At 49.7% G+C, this 25,424-nt stretch overlaps 1 protein-coding gene across 11 annotated transcripts in view; it reads right to left on the bottom strand.

Moving 5' to 3' along the window:
- Fnbp1 (formin binding protein 1) overlaps window positions 1–25,424 on the bottom strand; it is a 114,268-nt gene that overhangs the window by 43,884 nt on the left and 44,960 nt on the right. For all 11 annotated transcript variants that reach the window (XM_032902826.1, XM_032902817.1, XM_032902818.1 and 8 more), the window contains exons 3-6: window positions 23,371–23,427; window positions 22,335–22,482; window positions 10,044–10,106; window positions 9,002–9,106 (exon numbers count right to left, since the gene is read on the bottom strand). In XM_032902826.1, coding sequence (XP_032758717.1) covers window positions 9,002–9,106; window positions 10,044–10,106; window positions 22,335–22,482; window positions 23,371–23,427 — 373 coding nt within the window. The remainder of the gene's footprint in view (window positions 1–9,001; window positions 9,107–10,043; window positions 10,107–22,334; window positions 22,483–23,370; window positions 23,428–25,424) is intronic.

Here is a 25,424-nt window from a genome sequence, read left to right as displayed (position 1 = left end):
TCTCAGCCCCACGGTTTTTCCTTTGGATGGCTGTGGGATGATTCTGGGGAAGGCTGAGACCAACACATTTTCAGTGCATGCATTTTGAGGAAGGGACTTCAGAGCATCCCAGAAGGTCATGATCACCTTACAGCCAGCTTGTGAGATGCTTCAGGGTCCTCAGTCTCGCCATTCCAGGTCCCCCATCCTCGCTTGCAAGGCCACACATGTACTGGGCCTTCTGCAGGAGAGAGGAATTCTCCACAGCCCAGTTGCTCTGCCTCTAAGCCACCTTTTCAATTACCCCCATCCTTTTTTTTTTTTTTTTCTTTTTTCTTTTTTTTTTTTTTTTTTTTTTGGGGCTGGGGACCGAACCCAGGGCCTTGTGCTTGCTAGGCAAGCGCTCTACCACTGAGCCAAATCCCCAACCCTTCTAGTTTTCCCTTCATGATTTCTCCTTCCTACACAAGTGGGGGGTGTGTGTGTGTGTGTGTGTGTGTGTGTGTGTGTGTGTGTGTGTGTGTGTGTCACAAGGCACATATGGAGGTCACTGGACAACATGTGGGATTTAGTTCTCTTTTTCCACCACATGGGTCCCCCTAAGACTAAACTCGGGTCACCGGGTTTGGTGGTAGATGCCTTTACCCGCCGAGCCATCTCAATGGTCCATCATCTTCTCTTTCCCCTTTGAAAACAGTTTGGTTTTGAGAAAGAATCTTACCATGTAATCACTGCTAACCTCAAACTCACTGTGTCGGACACACTGGCCTCGAACTCACAATCCTCCTGCCTCAGCATCTCGAGTGCTAAGAGTATAGACAGACGGTTTCACACCTCCCTGCCATGTCTGACTTTGAAGGTCAGTATTGAATGCATACTTGATTGGATTGAGAGATACCCACGAGGCGAGGCACTCCTGGGCGAGACTGCAAGGGCTGTCCACAGAGGGAGATGAGGGCTCTGGCACAGTCAATGGATTAAGCCTTCCACTGAGGTCAACATCTGAGCAGACCACAGGACTGTATCAGCAGAGGCCTGGCTAGAGGAAGCAGGTGACTGGACACGAGTCTCTGAAGAGCCTATCTTGTCGGGAATTCCGTCTGGGTGTCTTTTTGCTGGCCTCTGTGATGTGAACTACTCCTCTCCACCATGCTTATCCTGCTAGGACAGAAAGAAACTTCTAGAACAAAGTCTTTCTTTCCTCTAGCTGTTTCTGCCGGGCATTTGGTCACAGTGACGATGACACTAACAGGCCGCTTGCTTCGCATGAAATTATTTGCCATTGCAAATCTGCCTTCTGCTCTCTGCATTCCCTCTTGGTCGGAGCCCTTGGGAAAGCATCTATTGTGACCTAACGGGTGCTCTTCCGAATGACCGAGTTTCGATTCCCAGCACCCACAGGGCACCATGTGCAATTTCAGTTCCAGGGAACCCGGCACCCTCCCACAGACATGAATGCAGTCAGGACACTAATGTACCCAAAGATAAATGAATCTTTGCTGGGTAGCAGTGATGGTGGTGGTGCAGGCCTTTAATCCCAGCACTCGGGAGGCAGAAACAGGTGGATCTCTGAGTTTGAGGCCAGCCTGGTCTACATAGCAAGTTCTAGAACACAAAGTTACACAGAGAAGCCCTGTAACCTCCCCCCAGCACCCCTCCCACCCAAGGCAAGGAAAGTGTTTTTAAACTCTTTTAGGTTCCAAGATGAAGCTGAAGTTGCAAAATGTATTTCCTGCATTTGTACCGACCACTTCCTCTTCTTATCTTTTTTTAAAAATTAATTTTCTAGATCTGGCTTGCTGTGGGTGTCCTAGGACCCCACTCCATTGCTGCTTTTAAGAAACTTGCCTCCCATGGCCTTCCCGAGTCCTGAAGGATTCTGTCAGAGAACTAGTCGGACACTTTTATCTAAAACAAAATTAGGGGCAAGCATGAACGATGCTTACACACTCAATAAAGATGTCGACTCAGGAGCCCGGTGACGGCAGAGGAAGCAAGCAACTGTTGCCATTCCAGATGTGTCCGAGCACTGAAGAAGGGGTGGGCGGGCGACACACTATTTCCTCAAACGGTAAAAAAATTGAATGCTCTGGCTCCAGGCTCAGCAGATCTGCGCCACCCCCTCCCGTGTTGGTAGGGTGGCCGTGCCCTAGGCTGCCGCAAAGGTCTTTAGACAATTACCAGACAATCCTGTGAGCAAGGTACCCTCTTGCTTAATGACGGCTCTTAGCTTCAATTTTACTTTTCTCTTTAAAAGATTTTATCATATAATCTAAGACACATTAAAACACACACACACACACACACACACATTAAAACACCACACACACACACACACACAACACAAGTACATAATTAAAAAGAGTAAATGTTTAAAACACACACATACATAATTTATGGACTTCTAAAAATATTTTATTTTTAATTGTGTATGTGTGTGTGTGCCTCTGTGTGTGTGTGCCTCTGTGTGTGTGTGTGTGTGTGTGTGTGTGTGTGTTCTGTAGCAACCAGAGGAAGACAGAAGAGGGCATCGGATCCCACAGAGCTGGAGTTACAGGTAGTTTCATGTGGGTGCTGGGAACTAAACTCTGGTTCTCAGCAAAAGCAGAGCGCAGAGCACAGTCTTAACCACTGAGCCATCTCTCCAGCCCCAGAATGCTTTTTTTTTTTTTTTTTTTTTTTTCTTCTGAGACTGGGTTTCTCTGTGTAGCCCTGGTTGTGCTGGAACTCACTCTGCAGTCCGCACTGACCTAGAACTCAGATCCGTCTGCCTCTGCCTCCTGAGTGCTGGATTGCCAGCCTGTGCATCAGCCTATCTCTGCACATTTCCTTCACCGATGACTGATATGGGAGGACCTAGCTCACTGTGGGTGGTGCCAGCCCTGGGAATGTGGTCCTGGTGGTCTAAGGAAGCAGGCTGAGCAAGCCATGGGGAACAGCCAGTAAGCAACACCCCTGCACTGGCTCTGCTTCCGCTCCCACCTCTGCTCCTGCTTGAGTTCTCGTCCTTACTTTCCTTCATGACGGACTGTACGTAGCAAGATGCAATACCTCCTTTCCTCCCCACGTTGCTTTTGGTCATGGTATTTTGGTTATGGTATTTTAGTCATGGTATTTACCAAGGCAACGAAAAAGCAAACCAGGGCAGTCTTCACAGTGAGTTCCGAGCCAGGGCTATACATTGAGACCCTGTCTCAAAAACAAAAACAAGGGCTGGAGAGATGGCTCAGTGGTCAAGAGCGGTGACTGCTCTTCCAGAGGTCCTGAGTTCAAATCCCAGCAACCACATGGTGGCTCACAATCATCTGTAATGGGATCTGATGCCCTCTTCTGCTGTGTCTGAAGATAGCCACAGTGTACTCTATATTTATTATATATTATACATAATATATATTACTTATATTATATTTATTATATATATAAATAAATTTAAAAAAAAAACCCTAAAGCTTGAAATCTGAAATCAGGGGAGAACAAGATGGCTCAGAGGCTAAGTCTGACAGACAACCTGAGTTCAATCCCCAGAAGCTGCACAGTGGAAGGAGAGACCCAGCTCCTAAAGCTGCCCTTTGACCTCCACTGGCATGCTCAGCGCCAGCCACTGTGAATATCTAAATACACAAACAGACAATGCAAAATGCTAGACTCAGTTCCACAGGAAAACATGAGAGATTCTAATTCCATGCCCAGGACCTAAATCAACCAAACCCCAGCTTCCACTCTTGTGTCCACCACAAATCTTACAATTCTCCTTTCATAAAGACTCAGGATCGCCTCCGCCTCCAATCTGACTACGAAACGGAGACATTTGTGTAACGTCTTCAAATCAGCTACCTTCAAGCTCTAACACTTTTACATTTTTATTGTTTTCACTTCCGGGAGGGGTGATTGGAGACCGTTTTTCTCTGTATCCTGGGCTGGCCTGGAGTTTGCTGTGCTACCCGCACTGGACGTGAACCATCCTGTGTGCTGGGGTTATAGCTGGAGTGTTTGTTCTCCCCACCTCCTCAAGCTTCTAGGAGTCATATCACTATCGAAAAACGAGAGGTGCGGTCTCACAGAAACTGGCCTGCTCTTTGGCATTTATGTTGAGAATTCTAGTCTAATTTAACTTTTTTCCCCCCTGGCTGGCCTGGAACTTTATAAACCAAGCCTAGCCTCAAAGTCATGGAGATCCACCTGTCTCTGCCTCCCAAGTACTGGCATTAAAGGTGAGCACCACCACACCTGGAAATAATTTAAGTAGTTCCCCAAATCAAGTTATGTAACAAAAAAGCCTCATGATTAAACCAGAGAGAAGGTCACCCAGCTGGTAGTGCCTCACACCTTGTATCCTAGCAGGCGGATCTCAGTTGGAGGCCAGCATGGCCCACAAAGTAAGTTCTGGGACAGGCCGGACTACACAGTGAAACCCTGTCTCTCAAAAAAGAAGAGGAGGAGGAGGAAGAGGAGAAGAAGAGGGAGAGGAAGAAGAAGAAAGGAGAGAGAACACACAATAAATATCTAGAGTGTGAAGAAAAGCCACACAAACTTTCTGTGGCTAAGAGGGACCCATAAATCGAGAGTAGCCACAGTAGAACCATATCCCCAAGGAAGGTGAAAGGTAAGGAGACGGCTCAGTGGTGGAGACAGTTGGTGCCAAGCCTGACGATCTGAGTTCTATCCCCAGCACCCGCATGGTAGAAGGACAGAGACAACTTCGGAAGAGCACTGTGGGACACACACACACACACACACACACACACACACACACACGAAAAACAAGAGGTTGATACCACAAATTTATAAAAACAAACAAACAGAAACACCTAACTCAGCTGCCAATTTTCTATTTCTGCAGCTGCCTCTAGCCACTGACTGTAGTAGTTCCTGTTAGACAATGCCCTGTCTAGTAATGGACGTTACAGAGGAGACAGCAGTCACATGTCAGGGCCGGGTTACCCACCAGGCCTTGGATGGACTTGGATTTAACATGGGTGTTAGAAAACAGTACACGCTCCGTTGGGAAGGTGCTTTAGAGGCTGTTCGTCTTGACTTTCCCCTCCCAACCCCTACCAGGCTGGCAAACCATGGTACTGTGGGGACTCCAGGACAGCACCTGCCACACTTATCCAGTGTGGTCTGATTCTAAGCAGTGTCACAGTGACCCTGAAAGTCATTCCAGCGTCTTCTACGGGAAAAGTCATTGCTCGATGAGCATCAGGGAGGACACGGAGGGCAAGTCCCTTTAAGGTCACAATGGTGACGTCTTGTCAGCACCTACGACACCATACCATGCCAGCAGTTAAAAACAAAGGGCCAGGAATGGATTCAAACAGTTCAAATATTCGAGATCCTGTCAACTTGCTAGATTTTCCTGAAAAATAAGACACAGGCCTGGGTGTACAGCCCTGTTGGGTGTGTAGCTTGCCTGCCTGGCATGCGTAGGGCCCAGAGTTCCACGCTTAGCACGGAATAAGCTGTCATCTTGGTACTTGTTAGAGCCAGCCTGGTCTTCAAATGGAGACCCTGTCTCAAAAAGTAAAATACAAAACCAAACCTCTAAAACAAATACTGAAACTTCCTATCTCTGGGGTGGGACCAAGGCCTAAGGGAGCTGGCTGGTATTCCCCATCTTGTTCAGTGGTTCCATGGTTTCATAAAGGTCACGGAACCGCCCCCACGTGATGTGGTCATCTCAGCTGGACTGGCTGGTCAGCCCCCAGCATCCACTGGGCTCTGCTTCCCAAGTCCTGGGATTCGGGCGTGCACCGCCATACCTGGTTCTTATCTGGCACTTCATCCACTGAGCCATCTCCCAAGCCCCAAAAGGGAGCTTGAGGATTATGTTGGGAAAACAGTTAAGATCTGTTTTTACTAAAACCAGAAAATATATCCCAACATATTTAGAGTCTAACGTCACTAGATCAAGCAACGGAACCCCCTTAAAGCTGGTGAGCTCGGACTCTCTGACAGCTGCATCTTGGTAAGGGACAGGTTGAAGGACAACTTCCATACAGAGTGTCCTCTTCTCCTTCGTCACCAGTCCTCTGAGGAACACAGTATCCAGGTAACATTCAAGTACACACTCCTGCCTGGAGAGAGAGAGAGAGAAAAAACCCTCCCAGGGAATTACCAGGCTCCTGGCCACAGGCAAAAATGTCATGAAGTGGGAGGAAACTGTTGATGCAGGATGTTTGAACACAGTACTGTGGCAGTGGTGACAGAGAGCCACAGGAAGAGGGACGGTGACGTCTTCAGAAAGAAAAGGCGATTCGGCTCATACCTAGACCCAGACGTTAACACAGACGTATATTACGTACACATCCCCTGGGCACAATCTGGAGTCTACACAATGTATCCTGGGAGACACATCACCGTGTGCTATAAACTCTGTGCTAGGATCAGGAAGGTGAGCTGAGTCAAACACAATCAGGCCACTAAATGCGTGGAAACTGGGAAGGAGAAAGACATCTGCGTGGAGTCAGAGACGGTCAGAAGTATCAGTGGAAAGCAGGGTGCGGCCACGCACCCCTGAAATTTCAGCACTAGGGGGGAGCTGGGGCAGGAGGGTAGTTAGTTTAGGCTATGCAGGGAAACCTGTTTCAAGAGACAAAGCACAGCTAACAACAGGGAATTCAATGAGAAAAGCTGACATCATGTTTCCACGTGGCCGGAGGTGGCCGGCAGATTTTAGGTCACCTTCAAAGCAAAAAGTCCTTAACATATTCAGCGTTTGGACACCAAGGCTTGTGGTCTGATACCCGTGGTTCCCAAATTAGGATGCTCACATTCCTGGGGAGGGCGGCCATGGTACTTTCAGGAAAAACAACAGCCACGACAAAACGGCTGGCTCGCGATCAGGAAAGATAAGTCACGGAAATATACAAGTAACTAAGGTAGCAATTCACCAAGCATCCTACACTGGGGGTGTGGGGACGGCTCAGTCTGTAAGGCGTCTGAAGGGCTAGCATGAGACCCGAGTTTGCGCTCTCAGCACTATAAACACAAAACAAGCAAAGGACACCAATAACCACACCAATAACCACACCCACTAGGCACAGGGGCATTCACCGGTAAACTCAGTGCCAGGCAGGCAGATCCAGGGGCTTGGTGGGAGGCAGCTGGGCCAAATCAGCAAACTCCAGCTTCACTGGAAATAAAAACCCACCAGGATCAAAGCAGGAGGAGCAGAGAATGAACACTCAGTGGGGACTGGAGAGATGGCTCAGTGGTTAGGAGCCGTTTCCCTTGGGGAGGGGGGGTTATGCCTGCCGCCTGTAAGTCCAGCTTCAAGGGATCTGACACAACCTGGTACACAGACATACATTCAGGCAAATGCCCCCACACAGAGGAAAATAAAGATATCTTGACAAAACAAGAAAAGAGCAACAATTTCTTTAATGATAAAAAAGACACTAAAATCAGTCTTTGACTTCCTCTTCCCTCCTTTCCCCTCCCCTTCCCTTCTCTTTGTTTTCAGTCAGAGTCTCCGGTAGCCCTAGCTGGCCTTGAACCTCAGCAGCCCTCTTTGCTCCACCTCCCATGTGCTCGGTGATCGGCTTAGAGGCCTGCCTTTACAATCTAAGTGGGGGAAAAAAAAAACCAAAACGCTGAAGCACTCTCCACAATCAAGAAGATAAAGAAAACCACAAGACTACAGCTCTCCGTCGAGGAGGTCACCGAGTGTGGAAGAAGATAAGAAAAATAAATACAAGGTATAAAGATACAGGAAGCGGAACACTGCCGCCCGCACTGCCTGCTGCCGGAAGTCAAAACGGGGTCACCGTGGGAGGCTCCGGGCTCCGGGCTCCGATAGCGATAGGTAGCCTCCGCTCTAGACATCCGAGAATTAAGCTCTCAGAAACAGTGTTGATGGCTATTGGGACTCCTACCCAGGCTCCCAGGAAACGCAGCCACTGCTCTCAACCACTGAGCCATCTCTCCAGTCCAAAATTTTTCAGTCTTTTGAGACAGAGTCTCATATATCCTAGAACGGATTCAGGCTAACAGCATGGCCGAAGGTGAGCCCCTGACTCCCCTGCTTCGGCTCCCAAGCGCTTGATACCACCACTCTCAACCAGGTGACACTTCTAAAGTCTGCAGAGGGGCTGTCTGCCAGTCAAACTCAATGATTCCTGGACCCCACGGGGCGGAACCCCCTCAATTAAGTGTGTTACCGGTCACAAAGACACGCATAAATAAATGGTTACAACTTTAAAAAAGATTTAAGCAACACTTTAAATTCCTCGTTAGTAGGAATTTATAGTAAGTATAGTCACTTAAAAAATGAACGTCTTTTGGTAAAGTAAAAGTCTACCCTCAAGAATACGCATTTTAGTACACTAACACGCACACACACACACACACACCCTTCCAACTGAGTCACTGCCCCACTCGAGGCATTTCCAACTCCGAAGTGGTACCATGAAAAGCAGAGCTTTTCCAGAGAAAAGCTCAGACGGCGGTGCTCCAATGGCCCTGGGCATCATGAATGAATGCCACCATTTAATGGCATAATTGTGTTTACATTATCTTGATGACTTTCATAAAAAGAAAATGAGGCTTCCAGGGAAAATCCACACACACTGGCTGGGGAAGACAAGGGAGCACTTTATGCCCGAGCCATCAGAGAGGAAAGCTCGCAGACTTCCAAATGCCCCTCTCACCCCAGCCTCCTGGGGATCAGCCGGAATGAACCCACTGCACAGCTGGGCAGAGGGATTGGCCTTTCTGATGAGTAGAGCTGCGGACTCTCTCACGGCTGAGAGGGCTGCTTCAGCTCTAGACACAGAACTCGGCCACCGCCGCCAAGCCACTAAGGAAGCCACGCCTGTTTCGACCTGTCCAGGTCTCCCCATTATACTCGTCGGTGACTAAGCACATCACCTCAACCCGGGTCCCAGGATGATGACAGAAACTGAAACCCTTCCTCCTGTCAGGTACCCTCTTGTGGTTATGTCTGAAAGAGGAAGCTGAGACCAGGCCTCTCTGCGGCTGCGCAGGAAGCACGCTCCAGGGAAGTGAGACTGGGACCCCTCACCTTTTCCACATCCGCCTTGGTCACGTTGATGTCGGCGTCCATTTTCTCAAAGTACTGCTGTGCACGGTCGGCCTCCTTACAGTCCCGCTCAAACCTCCTCTTACTCTGCAGACAGAGCACAGCCAAGCCTGCTGGTCACCCATCCACTTCTAGAGAGACCCCCCACCACCGCCATTCTCCCAGGAACTCGCCCCCGCCCCAAGCTTCATCATTTCCGGAAGTGACCTAGGCACTTGTCTGCATTGGAGCGAACCCTGTCTGTTCTCTGCTCTGGAGTTACTTGCCTCTACTAGAACACTTTTTAATGTGTTGCACCTGCTGCTTGCACAGGAGGAGGTCAGAGGTCAACATCGGGTTGTCTTTCTCAATCACTTTCCACACTGTTTTAAGTAAGATTGCTTTTCACTTTGATTGCGTGGTGGTTACGTGCGCACCGGAGCGCAGTGTGGGTACCTTCAGAGCCAGTGGGGCTGGATTCCCCAGGAACTGGAATGACGTAGTTGTGAGACACTCAGCATGGGCACTGGCTACCACACCAGGTCCTCTACAAGAGTTCAGGTGCATGACTGTTGAGTTGTTATCTCTGAGGCCCGTCCACCTTGCTTTCTGAGATATAGTCTCTCACTAATCCTGGAGCTTGCTGATATGCTAGGCTTCCTACCCTGACTGCAAGCCCTGAAATCCTCCTGTCCCTGCCTCCCCAGTACTGGCATACTAGTCGTGTGTCACTGCGCATGCGCCCAGCTTCATAAGTGGTGCCCGGGATCCAAACTCCTGTCCTGATGGTCCCACCGCACATGCTTTCCTCGCTGAGCCCTCGCTCAAGCCCTCAAACATTTCTAGTTCAGCACTGTGTTTGCAATAATAGTTCTAGGAGCAGATTAAATGAAATACAAATGAGAAAAATCTAGAGAGAAGCCACATCAGTGGTCTGTGCCTGATTTTTTTCCCCCCCTTAGCGAGCCATTCAAACCAGATTCAGATTCAAAGGAGCTGGTCTGGGGAGACTGGCTTAGCTGCGGGCTTCTGGCTACCCACTTACCGACTCCAGCTGCTTCCAGCACGTCTCTATGTGCTGCTGAGCCTTCCGTCCATCATGGAAATTCTGTGAAGCAGAAAACAGAGCGGGGGTCAGCATCTACCCTACTCAGACCAATGCAGGAGGAAAAACTTTCCATCTAATTCAGTGGCGTTAAAGATGTGTGTGTGTGTGTGTGTGTGTGTGTGTGTGTGTGTGTGTGTGTGTGTGTGTGTGTGTACCATGTTTATGCAGTGCCCGTGGAGGCCAGAAGAGGGCATCAGATTCCCTGGGGCTAAAGCTGCAATGGTCGTGAGCCACCAGCTGGGTGCTGGGAACCAAATTCAGGTCCTCTGCAAGAGCAGCCAGTGCTTTTAACTGCTGAGCCACCTCTCTAGCCCATAATCAGACTTTAGGCGTCATCTGGGCTGGAGGCGCAACTCAGTGGACATGTGTCTGCCTAGTATATGTGAGGCCTTGCAAAATGAATAAAGAAACATTGAACTTCTAGTCTGTACGGTCGAAAGAAACGTTAAGAGTTCATGCCTGTAATCCAGAATGAGTGTGGTTGATGCAGGAGGATTTCCAAAAGTTCAAGCCAGACTCCAAACCCAAGTGAGGCACCCATCTCAAACAACAACCACAGTTTAAATAATAAACAAGTTAAGGGGAAATGAAAACACGACGGGTTCCTTCTCAAGTTTCAGACACAGCAATATCGAACGTGAAATTGTCGCTTGCAAAAACAGCAGACGTCCCTTGCTGAGACATCCCCTCCCCCACACCAAGAGATGCAGTGCACGCCTTTAATCCCAGCTCTTGGAAGGCAGAGGCAGGAGGATACCTGAGGCCTGCCAAGGCTCATGGTGAGACCCCCATCTTAAAAGAAAAGCATACAGCAATCACCACGTCCATCTTTTGAGCACTGGTGAATTAACAAGTTATATGTCACCTCCCATAAATGAAAAATTGTACTGCCCCCCACCCCGCCTCTCCTGACTTTATTTCTTCCTGTTCACATGAAAGGGTTATCCTGTTGTAGTATGTATCTGCCCACTAATTCTTTTTCCTGGCTGAATAATATTCCACCAAGTAGATGTACCACATTTGTGTAGCTGCTCACTGGTTAGTGACTATTTGCTTTGTTCCTAGGTCAGGGAGAATACAAATGTTGATGGTACAATAGTGCTGTGGGCTTTCTGTGAATAGAAATTGCCATCTTAGAACCTTTAACATGTTGAATTATTACTGTGTTTGGGTTCGCATAGGATATGTGTAGTGGGGTTGTGGACGCCACAGCTTATGTGGAGAGGCCAGAACATAACTTGCTAGAGTTGGTTCTCTCTTTCCAATGTGTGGGTCCCAAGGGATCTAACTTTATCAGTTGGGTTCTAGAATGTTCTAAAAAAAAAAGCCTCATGGCAGACATGTGACTACAGTTAAGAGAGCCAGGTCAGGGCAAGTTGTTAGGGCTTAGAGAAGGGGGACTGGTAGCTTAGGGTCTGACTGAACAGACACTGTGGGTAAGTCTGGATTTGGGTGATGTGAAGGGAAGACTCCAGATTGGAGGCTGTTGCCTGGTGACACTGCAGGCAGGAGAACCCTAAGCACTCTAATGCCAGCCCCACCAGCAGCCACCATAGACATCTTCTGATTAGTCAAGCTACTGGGAGTTCAGAATCAGACATGAGTTAACACAAGTCCCTGGTCTTTGAGATAGCTTAGCGGATAAAAATGCTTGCCACCAAGATGGATACCCACAGCTCCATCTTGGGGTCCCATATGGTGAAAGGAGAGAACCAGCTTCCCAAAGCTGTCCTCTGACCTCCAGTTGAACACCGTGACACACATGCCCAATAAATAAAGTCTCTTTTAAAAGCCCAGAAGGACCCTGCCTTTGTGTCAGGGAAGCCTCATGGTAAGGTGGGTAGTTAAAACCAGGAGAGACCACCAAGGATGAAAGCTCTAGAAAAACAAACAACAAAAACTGCTACAGCTAGGCAGAGGAAATGGCACCTCTCTCCACCGAGCATCCTAAAACGACCATTTCTCTTTAACATTCTTCCAACAGAGTCCCTTGACCAAGGACACAGTAAATCTGAGCCCCCCAGGGGTTCACCGTTGACTTTGATGACAAGGGGCAGGAGCAATTCACCTCCCCTGGTTGTCCAGGTAAATGCCCTTCTGTGTGTATGTGCACCTGTGGAGGCCAGAGGTGAAAGACCAGTGGCGTTCTCCATCCCTCTTTGCCTTATTTCTTGGAGATCTCTCCTTAAACCTAGAGCTCACTGGTTCTGTTAGACGGGTGGGCCGCTGACCTCCTGGGGTCTGCCCACCTCTGCTTCCCCTCGCTGGGTCCTAGGCCCGCACCACCACAGTGGGGTTTTACAATGGTGCTAGGAATTCAAACTCAGGTCGTGTTTTTCTATAAAGTAAAGAGTTAGCCAGCTGAGCCATCTTCCTCAGCCCCTACGTGCTCATTAGAGAAATCTTCCCTCGGTAGCCAGTCTGATGGACCCCTCGCTTCCTGACTGACTGGAAGTGCCAGGCCCTCATGTCCTCTGGGCTTCTGCAAAAATCCTCTTCCTGAAGCCTCCTTACTCAGACCGGTTCTAACTCAGCAGAGTCACAATAACCAAGTGCTGGGGAAGGCTGGGGGAGGGACAAGACCAGCCTTTTGCCAGAACAATACTTTATAAAGGGACAAGTTCTTGTCTTTCCGGAGGTCACTGCTCCGAGTTCTTACGAAGTTCCACTTTGAACATCCTGTTTCGATTTGTTTTTTTAAAGATTAAAGTTTCTTTTATCTTATTACTTTAATTTTATATGTCCAAGAGTTTTGTGTGCATGTATTTTGTGTATCCTGAGCGTGTTTGGTACTGAGGAGGTCAGAAGAAGGCTTGGGATGCCCTAGACTAGTGTTATAAATGGCTGTGCTCCTTCGTGTGGACACTAGGAACCCAAGGGAGGACCTCTACGGACGCTATTAACTGGGAAAACTTCCTCAGCCCAGTCCTTCAGTGCGTGGTGCCTCCAGCCTTCACCTTTTAATCTCCTAAGGGACACAGGGCAGGGGAGTGGGGAGGACAGAGCCTCAGGCTTAGAGGGAAGGAGCCAGGGGCGAGGCTAAGGGAGAAGCAGGCAGCTTGCTGATTACAGGGTGTGAAGAACCCCGCAGGGGAGGATGGACAGGAAGCTGTGCACAGCTTGTAAAAAGGAAGGAGAGGAGGCCAGGAAGAAGGGGGAGGGATGTCCTCCGGGGAAGAGAAAGGCAGTCAGGATGGAAATGAAAGTCCGTCTCCAACTCTCAAACCGGGACAGTGAACCACGCTGGGTCTTCTCCCCAGAGAGCGGCTTCCAGACAGCAGGCTCAGGCAACCCAGTACAACCCTGTCTCAAGATAAAAAGCAAAAGAGGGCTCGGGACTGGGCTAAACTCCCCGTCCCACCCCAACACAGACACACACAAATGAGAATAAAATGAATAAACAGATACATGAAATTAAAAATGAGAACTTGAGGCTGGAGAGACTGCCCAGCTCACCAGCGCCCAGCCGGTGACTCGTCTGTAACTCCCGCTAAGGAGGGTCCAACGCCCTCTCCTGGCCTCTGCAGCCATTGCACTCATGTGCACAGACACTCGCAATGTAAAACCATAGCCAGGTGTGGTGACACACCTCTGATCCTAGGGCTAGCAAGGCAGAAGCACACGGATCTCTGTGAGTTTCAGGCCAGCTACATACTGAAACCTTGTCTCAATAAATAAATAAATAAATAAATAAATAAATAAATAAATAAATAAATAAATAAATCTTTTAAAAAATTCATTATTTTTGGGTAATCCTGACTAAAAACCCAGACAGGAAGTTCTCCGGCTGTCCGTCGTGTAAGTGTGTGGAAAGGGCTCACATTCACTGTGCACCTTACATGGCCTTCTTCCAAAAAGACACCTCAGAGACACTCTGCCCATCATTAACAATACTCGAACACTAAGCATGAGGTGTTGCATACCTTTCTCTAGCCTTCCTTCTGTCGGGTGTGCCCCATCCCTCTCCCATGGAGACCCACACTCCTTCCCCACCCCTCCCCCACGGAGACCCACACTCCTCCCCCACCCCTCCCCTACGGAGACCCATGCTCCTCCCCCACCCCTCCCCCACGGAGACCCACACTCCTTCCCCACCCCTCCCCCACGGAGACCCGCACTCCTCCCCTCACATCCCTCTGCGCATGACTGGAAGAGGTCACCAGCTCCAGCTGGCTCCTCGGAGGGAAAACAGTGGTTAGAACAGTTAGAAACTTAAACAAATGAAGCAGATTTGCCAGATGCATTTGTTGTTTACGAACAAACAATGGCGCTTCTTCTTGGGACAGTGAGGGAGTGTGTTGGAGCGCGGTGCCCTCGTGGCTCTGAACAAAGAGGGGTTGTTCCCAGGACAAAGGTATAAGGACCGCTTTGGGAGCCCAGGATGAAGTCACCATTGCGCTTCTCTCCCGTCAGAAAGGGGACAGGAAATGCCATCTCTGGGGACCCAGAGGAATGTTAGTTGCTCTCCCTGTAATAAGAAGCTTTGGTTCTCTTTTTAAAACACAGAATTGACTTTTAAAAAGAAAAAGGGAAACAAAGAAAAGAACAAAAGGAAAGGAAAGCCGAGAGGAATCTGAGGTCAGCTCCAAACACTTGTTTGCATTTTCGTTTCAGGATTTTTGTTTTTTTTTGTTTTGTTTTTAAGACAGGGCAAGGCTTTATGTAAGCCCTGGCTGTTCTGGAACTCACAGAGATCCACAGGCTTCTGTCTCCCAAGTGTTGGGAGTAAAGGCGTGAGCTCTGCACCCAGCACTCAGTTCGGTTCTGTCTCTCTGTTGACTTCCTTCAGAGAATAGTCTAGCTCAGTAGATAAGGCGCTTGCTGTGTGAAAGAGAGAGCAGGAGGACCTGATCCCTGGCAACACTTAGAAAGCTGAGCACGGCAGGGTGCTCCAGTAATCCTAGCACTAGGAAGGCAGGAATAGGAGGAACCTGGGGGTTCACTGGCCAGACAGCCAGCCTGGCCAAATTGTCGAGCTTCAAAATCAGTGATCGGTGAGGGATCCTGTCTCAGAGAACAAGATGATGGGCAAAGATTTCAGCATTGACCTCTACCACCACAAGTACATGAACAAGGGAGGGAGGGAGGGAGGGAGGGAGACAGTGCATCCCAGCACTCAGGAGGCAGAGGCAGTCGGATCTCTGAGTTTGAGGCCAGCCTGGTCTACACAGCAAGGTGGATAGCCAGGGCTACATCTCAAGACCTTGTTTCTGGAAGGGTGGGGATGGGGTGGGGAGCTGGACCTTGTATCATGAGGTTGAAATCCTGACACTTTGGGGTGGGGTGAGATGGGGTGGGCAGGGCAGGGGCTGAGGCAGGAGACTGCTAGATTAGAGGCCAACTTGGCCACCTACAAAGAGAGTGCTAGGCCAATCAGCCGTTCATACAAAGGCAGTCTCAAGACGACAACGAAACTCGGCAGAAAACAAACAAAAAGGCATCTGGAACCTAAAGAAAAGTGAGCATGAGCTTCGAGGGACACAGAGATGACACTTCCTTCAGTGACTACTGTCCTGCAGGTGGCACGTGCTTATCACCCGCTCTGCACAGGGTCAGCGTGGCCAACTCATCTAACCACCGACGGTTAAGAAAGCAAAACGGAACACTGTTGTGGAAACACGAAACAGGAAAATTAAAGGAACACACATTGCATCGGGAGCAGTCACCCCTCTGGAATTTTAAACACAGCTCGGTTTCCACAGATGGAAACACAAGACACAGAGACTTTAAAAGGGCAAAGACAGAAGGGGCCCCCAGACAGCATGCGTGGTGGGCGGGCGCTCTCCAGTGGGCTGGGACGCCACCACCCCCGACCCTGACTCAGGGACCCTTGGTACAGCCTAGCTGGCCTTGAACCCTCCACCCCTGAGCCTCAGCCCCGCTAGGGCTGGAAGAGTAAGTGTGCCCAGCCCTGGCCCCTTTTGGAATCTGAGTATAAATCCGTGTAGTGTGGGCTGATGTGATCCAGTGTGGAGACCCCGAGTGGAAGCTGATCACACCTAGACAGTGTTGCGTATTCCACCTAAACCGGGAAAGGAAAACACAAAATGTTTGTGGCTGCGTGCCTGCTTTTATTTCCTAAGAGCTGTGTTGAGGAATCCTCATCTTAAATGTCCTCTCGGTAGGGTGTTGGTAGTGTGTTGGTGGTGTGTACGTGGTGTGCCGGTAGGGTATTTCAGGGCTCGGAGACACCCAGCTCTTCAGGCCCCTCTGCCTACCCTCCCACAGCACTGTGGACACCGGACGCCGGAAGCCAAGCCAAAATTCCTGGCTTGGCTTCTCTCGCTGCCCCTTTGCCCTTCCCCTGCAAACTCCCGCCCCCTGGGTTTAAGGGAGAGCCAGATTGGAGAGGAGAACCCTCCAGGGCCTTCAGCACGGCTGAATGGTTTGATTTAATCCCATCACCCAGCAGAGGTTACGTGCAGGCCCAGGTGCCCGTGGGATACGTGAGGTACGCACGAGGTATACAGCGGGATACCAGAGTACCAGTGAAGTGCATTGAGTCCAGGACAGAACAAGGGAGCAGAGAAGGAGAGTTTGAGAGAAGGGCAGTCTGGGACACCACCGCTGGACACAGGACTGAACTGCAAAGGTGGGGTGGGGGTGGGAGGGACCGGACCTTCCTCTGCAGCACCTTGCTTGCACACACTCTGAGACTGAGGGATGGGAAAAAGAGGGAGATTGGGCCTTGGCCTTGGATGCTTTCCACAGTCAGGTGAGCGTAACTGTCGGAACCTCTAGAAGAGTAGCAACACTCTTGGATCGGCCTTATGGGAAAGACAGGCAGGTGAGTGGACGAGGAGGAGTGAGCAGGGCTGGGGCAGGCCTCGAAGCCCAGAGCTGAGTGAGGAGACACGGTGCCATCCTCTAGGTGACAGATGATGACACACGGGTCCTGGGCGACAGGGCCGATGAATGGAGAAAATCTGAGCTCAGGGCAGTTACTGGCTCACCAGGGCTGGGTAGGTAAGAGATGGAGGGGCTGGGGCTCTAGCTCAGTAGAGCACTTGGCCAGTATGCCTGAGGTCCTAGGTTCAATCCCTAGTATTGTCAGTGAGGGGGAAAATGGGGAGAGAGAGAGAGAGAAAGAGAGAGAGAGAGAGAGAGAGAGGAAGGAAGAAGAGGAGGAAGGAGAGAGAGAGAGAGAGAGAGAGAGAGAGAGAAGAGTCCTGGTTTGTATTTCCAGCACATGAAGTCAAAAAGAAAATATAAACATTCTGCTGTCAAGGAAGGAAGCCCCATGAACAATGAAGTTAAACTCTTGGTCCATGTCATGGAGATGGCTCAGTGGGCCTGGATTCCATCCATTCCCAGCACCCTATAAATGGGGTGAGCCAGTACTCGCTTACCATCCTGGCTCTCGGGCTGTACAGGCAGGATCGGGTGTACCTCTGGCTACATAGTGACCTCACAGCCAGCCTGGACTGTAAAAGACCCTGCCTCAAAACAAACCAACCAGTCAGCAGGTGAACGCCAAGACTGTGAAAGCTTCGAGTGCCACCAAGGGCATGGGTAATTGTTTCCTCTACAACTTCCTTGTTAGTTCCTGGTGAAGAGCAAAGCTCAGGGTCCAGTGACGGCTGCAGCAGATTCGCCAGCCACACAGAGATGTGTGCCTGGTGCTCTGGTCTGCACAGGCCGGCAAGACCATCTGGGCTCCCCAGTCTCTAGAAAGACTACGCTCCAGCCTCTGAGATTAGTGGGTTTCACTGTGATGGACCCCAGGTGGGTACAAAAGTGGAGCTCCGCCAGCCTCCAAAACTCCAGTGAGTCCCTTCACCTCCTCAACGACCTGGACCTCAGATAAGTCAGTCCAGGTCTCAGCCACGCAGGTTGCAGAGATTCTGGGGAACTGACTGGAGACCATAAATGTAGTAAATGATAAGAGGCTGACCTAGGGTCATAAACCAGGACCTGAGAGAATGCGGGTGTTAAGCTTGTTTCACTTCTGGGAATTCAGTGGGGGGTGGGAAGGTAATGTCACTTCGCGTGCATAGGAAAAAGCTAGCTCAGGTATCATGGGGGTCAGCTCTCATCCCTTCAGAGGCTGGAGCTCTACAAAGCCCCCTTTAGCTTCATCCTAAATTCCAGGATCGCCGGGAACACAGCAAAATCCTGACTCAAAACAAAGTGCTAGAAAGAGCTGACAGAAGAAGTGTTTAATCTAAACCAGTTAAAACCAGTAAGCCCACAGATCAGCGCAACAATGAAAAGTACTTAAGCAAACAGCTGAACTCGCAGCTTAGAGCATTTGTGTAACTTGCTCAAGGGTCTGGCTTTGAGTCCCGGAGCTGCAGATTAATTTACGAATGAAAGACTAAACATCTGATTATGAAAACAATCCATTTTCCAGAGAACACACAGAGAACAATCCTTTTCTTAAATGGAGAAACGAGGATACCAAGTACAGGGAGATGGCTCCGCCAGCCCAGCGAGTAAACCTGCCCGCCTGAGTTCAAGCCCTGACACCTACGTCAGAGAGGGAGGAGAAAACAGAACCCTCGGATCAGCACTGTCCAGCTTCTAAGACAGACTGAGGTGTCTGTGGGGCTTGGAGTAGAAGCAGGGGCTTTGATACCTTACAACAGGTGCCTTGTGGGTAAGCTAGAAAACCACCGATAAAATAAAAGCATGTGTGTCGCTATGCTTAGCCCCGAGGTCCAGGCTGCCTGGGTGTCATGCCCAGGGGAACCGTGTATGACCCAACAGACACAAACCACCTCCTTGTGCTCCAGGTTCCTGAGCAGTGGGTACCACCCCAGGCCTCCTACGGGGAAGGTTAACCTGCAGTCATAGCAAATGTTAGCTATTGCCATCCGGAAGAGTGGGCGCAGGGCTAACCAATCTCCCAGACTGTCAGGGTATTGAAACACCTACGGGACAGACACAGTCCTGCCAGCCTTTTGTTTTGTCTGTGATTTTTTTGTTGTTGCTATTGTTGTTGTTGTTGTTGTTTTGAGACAGGACCTTATAATGTAGCCCTGGATGTCTTAGAACTTGCTCTGTAGACCAGACTGGCCTCAAACTCACAGAAATCCTCCTGCCCCGGTCTCCCAAGTGCTGGGACTAAAGTCATGCGCCACTGCTTGGGCTGTTTTGAGCCAGGATCTCTTGCAGCCCGAGCTGGCCACGAACTCACTGTCGCTGAGGACGAGCTTGAGGCCAGGATCTTCTTGCCTCAACCTCCCAAGTATGTTCTTCCACACTGGCCGTTTAACCATTTTTCAATTTTATTTCGTGACTGTGTGTGTTGTAAGCATCCTGTGTGGAGGTTGGAGGACAACTTGCAGGAGCCAGTTCTCTGCTTCTACAATGTGAATCTTGGGGGCCAAAAGGGGGTCATCTGCATCAGGTTTGAGGGCCAAGGACTATCCACAGAACCATCCTGCTCTCTCTCACACACACACACACACACTCACTCACAAACACACTCACTCTCACAACACTCACTCACACACGTGCAATCACACGTGCACTTACACATGCTCACTCTTGCAACACACATAAGCTCAAACACACACGCATGCTCACAACACACACTCACACATACTTACACATGCTCCCACAGTCACACACACACACACACACACACACACACGCACACACACGCACGCACGCACCATTTGAGGTGGTGTCTTGCTATAGCCAGTTCCATCCTCTAATTTGTAATCCTCCTGCCTCAACTCCCAAATGCTGGGATTAAGGGCCTACGTTACCACACCGAACTATGCATTCCCTCAAAAGAACGGTAGCTGTGATACGGGAGAGACGACGTGGCTTTACAAGGCCACAAATGAAAATTCCACAAGTATGGGTTTGCTGGCATTCTTCCCTTTGTCTAGAGATTTCACGATGTTCTTAAGTCTAATTGCAGAGCCCTTCGACAGATACAGTGGTGTTTGCAGAGCCTCCTAACTGACTGCCAGGCCTGCACTGGTTACTGGTGACTAACACTCCTTAAAACAAAAGGATGGCTCAGCGGTTAGGAACGCTGGCTGCCCTTGTCAGTCTGTGACGACTTCTGTTCCAAGGGATCCAATGCCCTCTCCTGACCTCACTCTGTAGACCAGGCTGGCCTCAAACTCAGAGATACACCTGTCTCTGCCTCCCCAGTGCTGGGATTAAAGGCGCGTGCCACTGCCACCTGGCTTAAAAGAAATAAACCCTTTTAAGCTAAGCAGACATTAACACACACACACACACACACACACACACACACACACACACACACATATGCTGGGGATGGAATACAGGGCTCTGTATATGAGAGGCAGGGTCTGCAGCACTGAGCTACACCTCTGGTCCCTTCCTGGTGAACTAGAAAAGTGCTCACCGTGGCGCCGCCCTCCCAGCCCTGGGCACATCTCCTATTTCCCAGCTATTGCCATTCCTTTCTCCCCTGCACTTCCGCCATGCCCGCCTTCTGCAGGCCTGATGAGGTAGGCAAAGACACCCCTGTCCTGGAGTAGCAGAGGAGAAAAACCAGTAAGCAAGCGACTCCACACAACACCTCACGCCGCTGTGGGGCGGGGCTGGCGGGGCGTGCGATTTGCCTGCACACAGTCCTGGTTCTGTCTCTAGTGCTTCTCCAACTTCCTCAAAATCTAGATATGGTTAATAACGATGCAAAAAGAATGATGTAAGGAATCAGGAAGATGGCTGGGAGGTTAAGAGTGCTGGCATGGCAGGCAGATCTCCGAGTTCGAAACCAGCATGGTCAACACAGTGCCAGGGCTGCACACACAGAAAAACCCTGTTGCAAAAACACAAAACATTTCGAAGCAAGAAAAGGTAAAAAGGGAGAGGCATTTTAGGTGTGGCAGATGGGAAAGTCCGCTGGGAGAAGGAAACATTCTAAAGAATGGGCGTCCCCTGCAAAAGGCTTTCTCGGGGAGGAAACCTGAACAGGCCAGTGAACCCGGCCTCGGACCACACAGCTGGAGGAGAGGGCCGAGGAGGGGTGCGGCTCTGGTGGGCTGTCCCTCTTCTGACTCCTGAACAGAAATGGATACTTGCTAAAAAGGGAGAGAGCAGTTTCTGTTTGGGGAGCTGGCTAAAATGCTAAACCCTGTGAGGCGAGAAGGGTCAGTGGTGAGAACTCGGAGCCCTAAACGGAAGAGAAACCTTTGCAAAGATCAAGGCAAGGTCAAAAGCAGGGCAGCAGGCCTGGGCTGGCTCTGGATTCCAGGACAGCCAGGGCTAAACAGTGAAACCTACCTTGGAAAACTACAAAACAATAAACGATAAATAAACAAAATAAACAAGACAAGAAAACACAGTCCCTAATGGTTGGACCAGCAGAGAATGTGGTCAGCCTTAGGTCTCCAACCTTGGACCTTGGAACTGTGAACAGACACTTGGCTCGGCCAATGCTGTGGGAGGCCTAACTAACAAGGAAGCTTTTATTTAGAATCTCCACTGACAAGGCACCAGCTATGATGAGATGGCTCAGCAGGTAAAAAATCAACTCCCTCACGGTGTCTTCTGACCTCTACACATAGACCACAACAGGTATTAAGTGAACTCACGTAGCGCCCACATACCAACCACGCACCCGTCACGCACCCACTGGCCTTGTAAGTCTGATCTGCCCGCCTCTACCTTCCACGTGTGCCATCCTGCCTGGCTCTAATTTTGTTTGTTTTATATTTATTTTTATATGTATATGAGTATTTTTCCTGCATTCATATGACCATACCACATTTATGCTTTGTACCCAAGGAAGTCAGAAAAGGGCCTTGGATCTCTTAGAACTGGAGTTAGAGATGGTTGTGAGCCCCCATGTGGGTGATGGGAACTGAACTTGGGTCCTCAGCAGGAGCAGCCAGTGCCCTTAGCCAACGAACCCTCTCTCCAGCCCGTTTGCTTTTGAAACAGGGTCTCACTGTGCCACCCTGACTGGTCTGGCATTCTTTATATGGACCAGGCTGGCCTTGAATTCGCAGAGTTCCACCTGCTTCCTCTACTGCTCAACTGTTTAAGGTTTGCAGTACCACACCTGCATCCTTTCTGGTTTAGGACAGGGTCTCACTATGCCGCCCTGGAGGCCTGGGACTCATTGTGTAGCACGTGTGACGGTCATCGAACTTGCAGAAAACTTTTTGCCCTGCCCCCTCCCAATCTGCCCCAGTGCTAGGAGCCACCATAGCCCACTCCTTGTTCTCTCATCTGGGAGAACATCCTTGTCCTTGGTCCACCCCTTGCGGGAGGACACCCGATATGCATTACCGATTTCCTCTCCTGCTTCAGCTCCTGTACGTAGCGCACCAGGTCCACTGTGATCTGTGACGTCATGTTCTCGGAGATGACCTCATGCTGCCCGGCGTAGTCATTCAACTCATTCAGGGTGGAAAGAAACGCTTTACACGCCGTGTACCTGAGGACAGATCACACAGGCTCCTCCTCAGACAGGCCCCCCTCCATCCTCACAGGCCTTATTTAATTAAAATCTGTCTGCCCTGTATCTGCCTCCCAGAGGATCTTGCCAGGTTCATTACACAGGAGCTCAGAATTAATTACAACCCAAACACGGCCACAGGGGCTCTGTGAAATGCAGACTTTGCCTCTGTTTCGTCTAAGACCAGAGATGGCCCCCAACTCACCTACCCAAGTCCACAAAGTACACCGGGCCCCGGGACCTACATCAAAGACGGTACCTTCCACCATGCACAATGGCCCAACACTGCTGACTGAGACAGTTAGGGCCCTTGGCTGGATGAACAGGTGAAGCAGGGCTTCTGATAACTCAGAAGGGAGCCCAGGCTCTAGGGCAGTGGATCTCAATCTGAGGGTCAAGACCTCTGGGGGAGGGGGTGCGGGGGGGGCGTGTCAAATGACCTTTTTACAGGGGTCACAAGTCAGATATTCTGCATCAGATATTTACAAGTCATAACAGTAGCAAAATTATAGTTACAAAGTAGCAACGGAATTGTTTTACATTTGGGGGGGTCACCACAACACAAGGAACCGTGTGAAAGGTCACAGCATTGGAAGATTGAGAGTCACCGCCCCAGGGCTTACCCCCGCCTCCCCCACTGCCTGTGAATGCTTACAGGACCTCCTACGACTTTCCCTGATTAGTTTAAGGGAAGCAGTCTGCAGTGGGTCCTGTGGCTCAGGGTCCAGGTTCTCACTGAGTCCCCCAGGTTCATGGACACAGACGGGAAGGCAGGACAGTACTTATATGACAAGGGAGCTCCCTCCCGCCCCCTTCACAACCACGGCTACACACATATCTCACTACATCTACCAGCTTTGGACATACTTGTATTCCTCTTCTTCCTTCGAGTTCTTCTTGGGTTGGTATTTCTTTGAAAGATTCCTAAGATGAAAATGAAAGAAAGAAGTGTCACCATATTTGGAAATACACAGGGGAATCAGGAATGACAGACGACGCACGCGCCTTACTAGTTCTTTTTTTTTTTTTAAGTCATAAAGTTGCACAATTAAAAGCCCATTTATGGGGCCAGTGAGATGGCTCAGAGGGTAGAGGCGGCTTGCTGCCAACCCTGACGGCCTGAGTTTGATTCCCCAGGACCCACAAGGTGGAAGAAAACAAGGGACTCCACAAAGTCGTCTTGCGATGTCTGCACACTGTGGTATACACACCCTCACACACATGATATACACGCCCTCACACATATGATATACACACCCTCACACATATGATATACAGTAATAAATTAAAAAAAGGTTTAAAAATTGTGAGTTCCACAAATGACAGGTTATGCATACACTTAAACCCATAGACTCTTCTGTAGGAGTGTGCATAGGTCCCAGATTCCCCAGTAAATACATTTCAAAAGCAACATTTTTTGTAAACTTTTGTTTAAGGGCGGGGGGGGGCGCAAAAGGAGAAGCACTTCATACTGAAAGACCCTTCGTCCTTGTCTCTCAGAGGTGACTCGGGTCCACAATCCAGGTCCGGGTGGGCGGGGCGGAGTCTAGCAGCATATTCTTCTGTGTACGTGTGCAGGGAGCACCGAGGAGCCCCACGGCTGCCTACCAGATATTTTTAGTGCGCAGTTTTAAACAGTAGCCAGTCCTTTTGTTAATTATAACTTACAAATTGAAAACTCCACTTCTAAGTTCACACTTCGCATAAAAATTCTCAAACTGTGGTTTTAAAAAAAAACCATACATTTGCCAGGTGGTGGTGGGGCAAGCCTTTAGGTGGATCTCTGTGAGTTTGAGGCTAGCCTGGTCTACAGATTGAGTTCTAGAACAGACAGGGCTGCACAGAGAAGCTGTCTCAGAACAAAAACAAACAAACAAACAAACACCCCCCCCCCAATAAAAAAACCAAAACAAAAAAATTAAGTCCACAAAAAAATTAAATCCACGTTTTCTGGACATAAAATAATTTAAATGTTAAATGGAACAGGAGGAAGTTGAGCCTGACTAGATGTGGTAAATGTTGCTTCATAAGGGCTGGCAAGAGAGCTCAGGGGATAAAGGTTGGTCACTAGGCCGGATAACATACACTGTGGAAAGAGAGAACTGATTCCCACAGGATGCCCTCTGACCTCTACACGCACACAGTAGCTGCCCCCCAATACATGCATAGACACACACACACACACACATACACGCACGCACATATGCACGCACACACATACACACACACGCACACACACACACACAGAGACACACACGCATACACATGCACACACATACGGATACACACGCACACACATACACACACACACATGCACACACAATACATACATAATAACAAAATTTAAGGACTTGTTCTGTGTGGCCTAGAATTTGTGGTGATCCTCCTGCCTCAGCATCCTGAGTGCCGGGATTATAGGCCTGTGCCATCACGCCCAGCTAAAAAAAGATACTCTTTTTCTAGAATTCAGTATGTAGTCAGGCTGGCCTCAAATCCACAGAGATCTCCCTGCTGGAACTAAAGATGTGTGCCTCCATGCGCGACCACAGGCATGAAAGTCACCTTTTACCCACGCCCCACTTTTTAGCAAAGGCTCGAGTGAAAGTGTGTGCTGTAGTCATGCCCAAGCGCCCACAAACAGAGACTAGAGGCCAGCAAGTGCCCTCTTCCCCTACTCTTTCTGCCTTGTCTCCTTGACAGAGCCCGGGGCCAGGCTGGCAGCCGGCAAGCCCCATAACCTTTGATCTCCATTCCTTGAAGTTCTGGAATTATAGACATGAATGGCCATGACCAGCTATTTCTGTGGGGGCTAGGGATTTGAACTCATATCCTAATGCTTGAGCAACAGGCACTCTTACCCACTGAGGCATCTGCAGAGCCCCAGTCCAAGGTTCTTTCTCTATAAACCCTTCCCAACCTCT

This window comes from Rattus rattus, chromosome 5 (genome assembly GCF_011064425.1).
Source record: "Rattus rattus isolate New Zealand chromosome 5, Rrattus_CSIRO_v1, whole genome shotgun sequence".
Taxonomy (NCBI): domain Eukaryota; kingdom Metazoa; phylum Chordata; class Mammalia; order Rodentia; family Muridae; genus Rattus; species Rattus rattus.
This window is presented reverse-complemented; position numbering and strand designations above follow the sequence as displayed.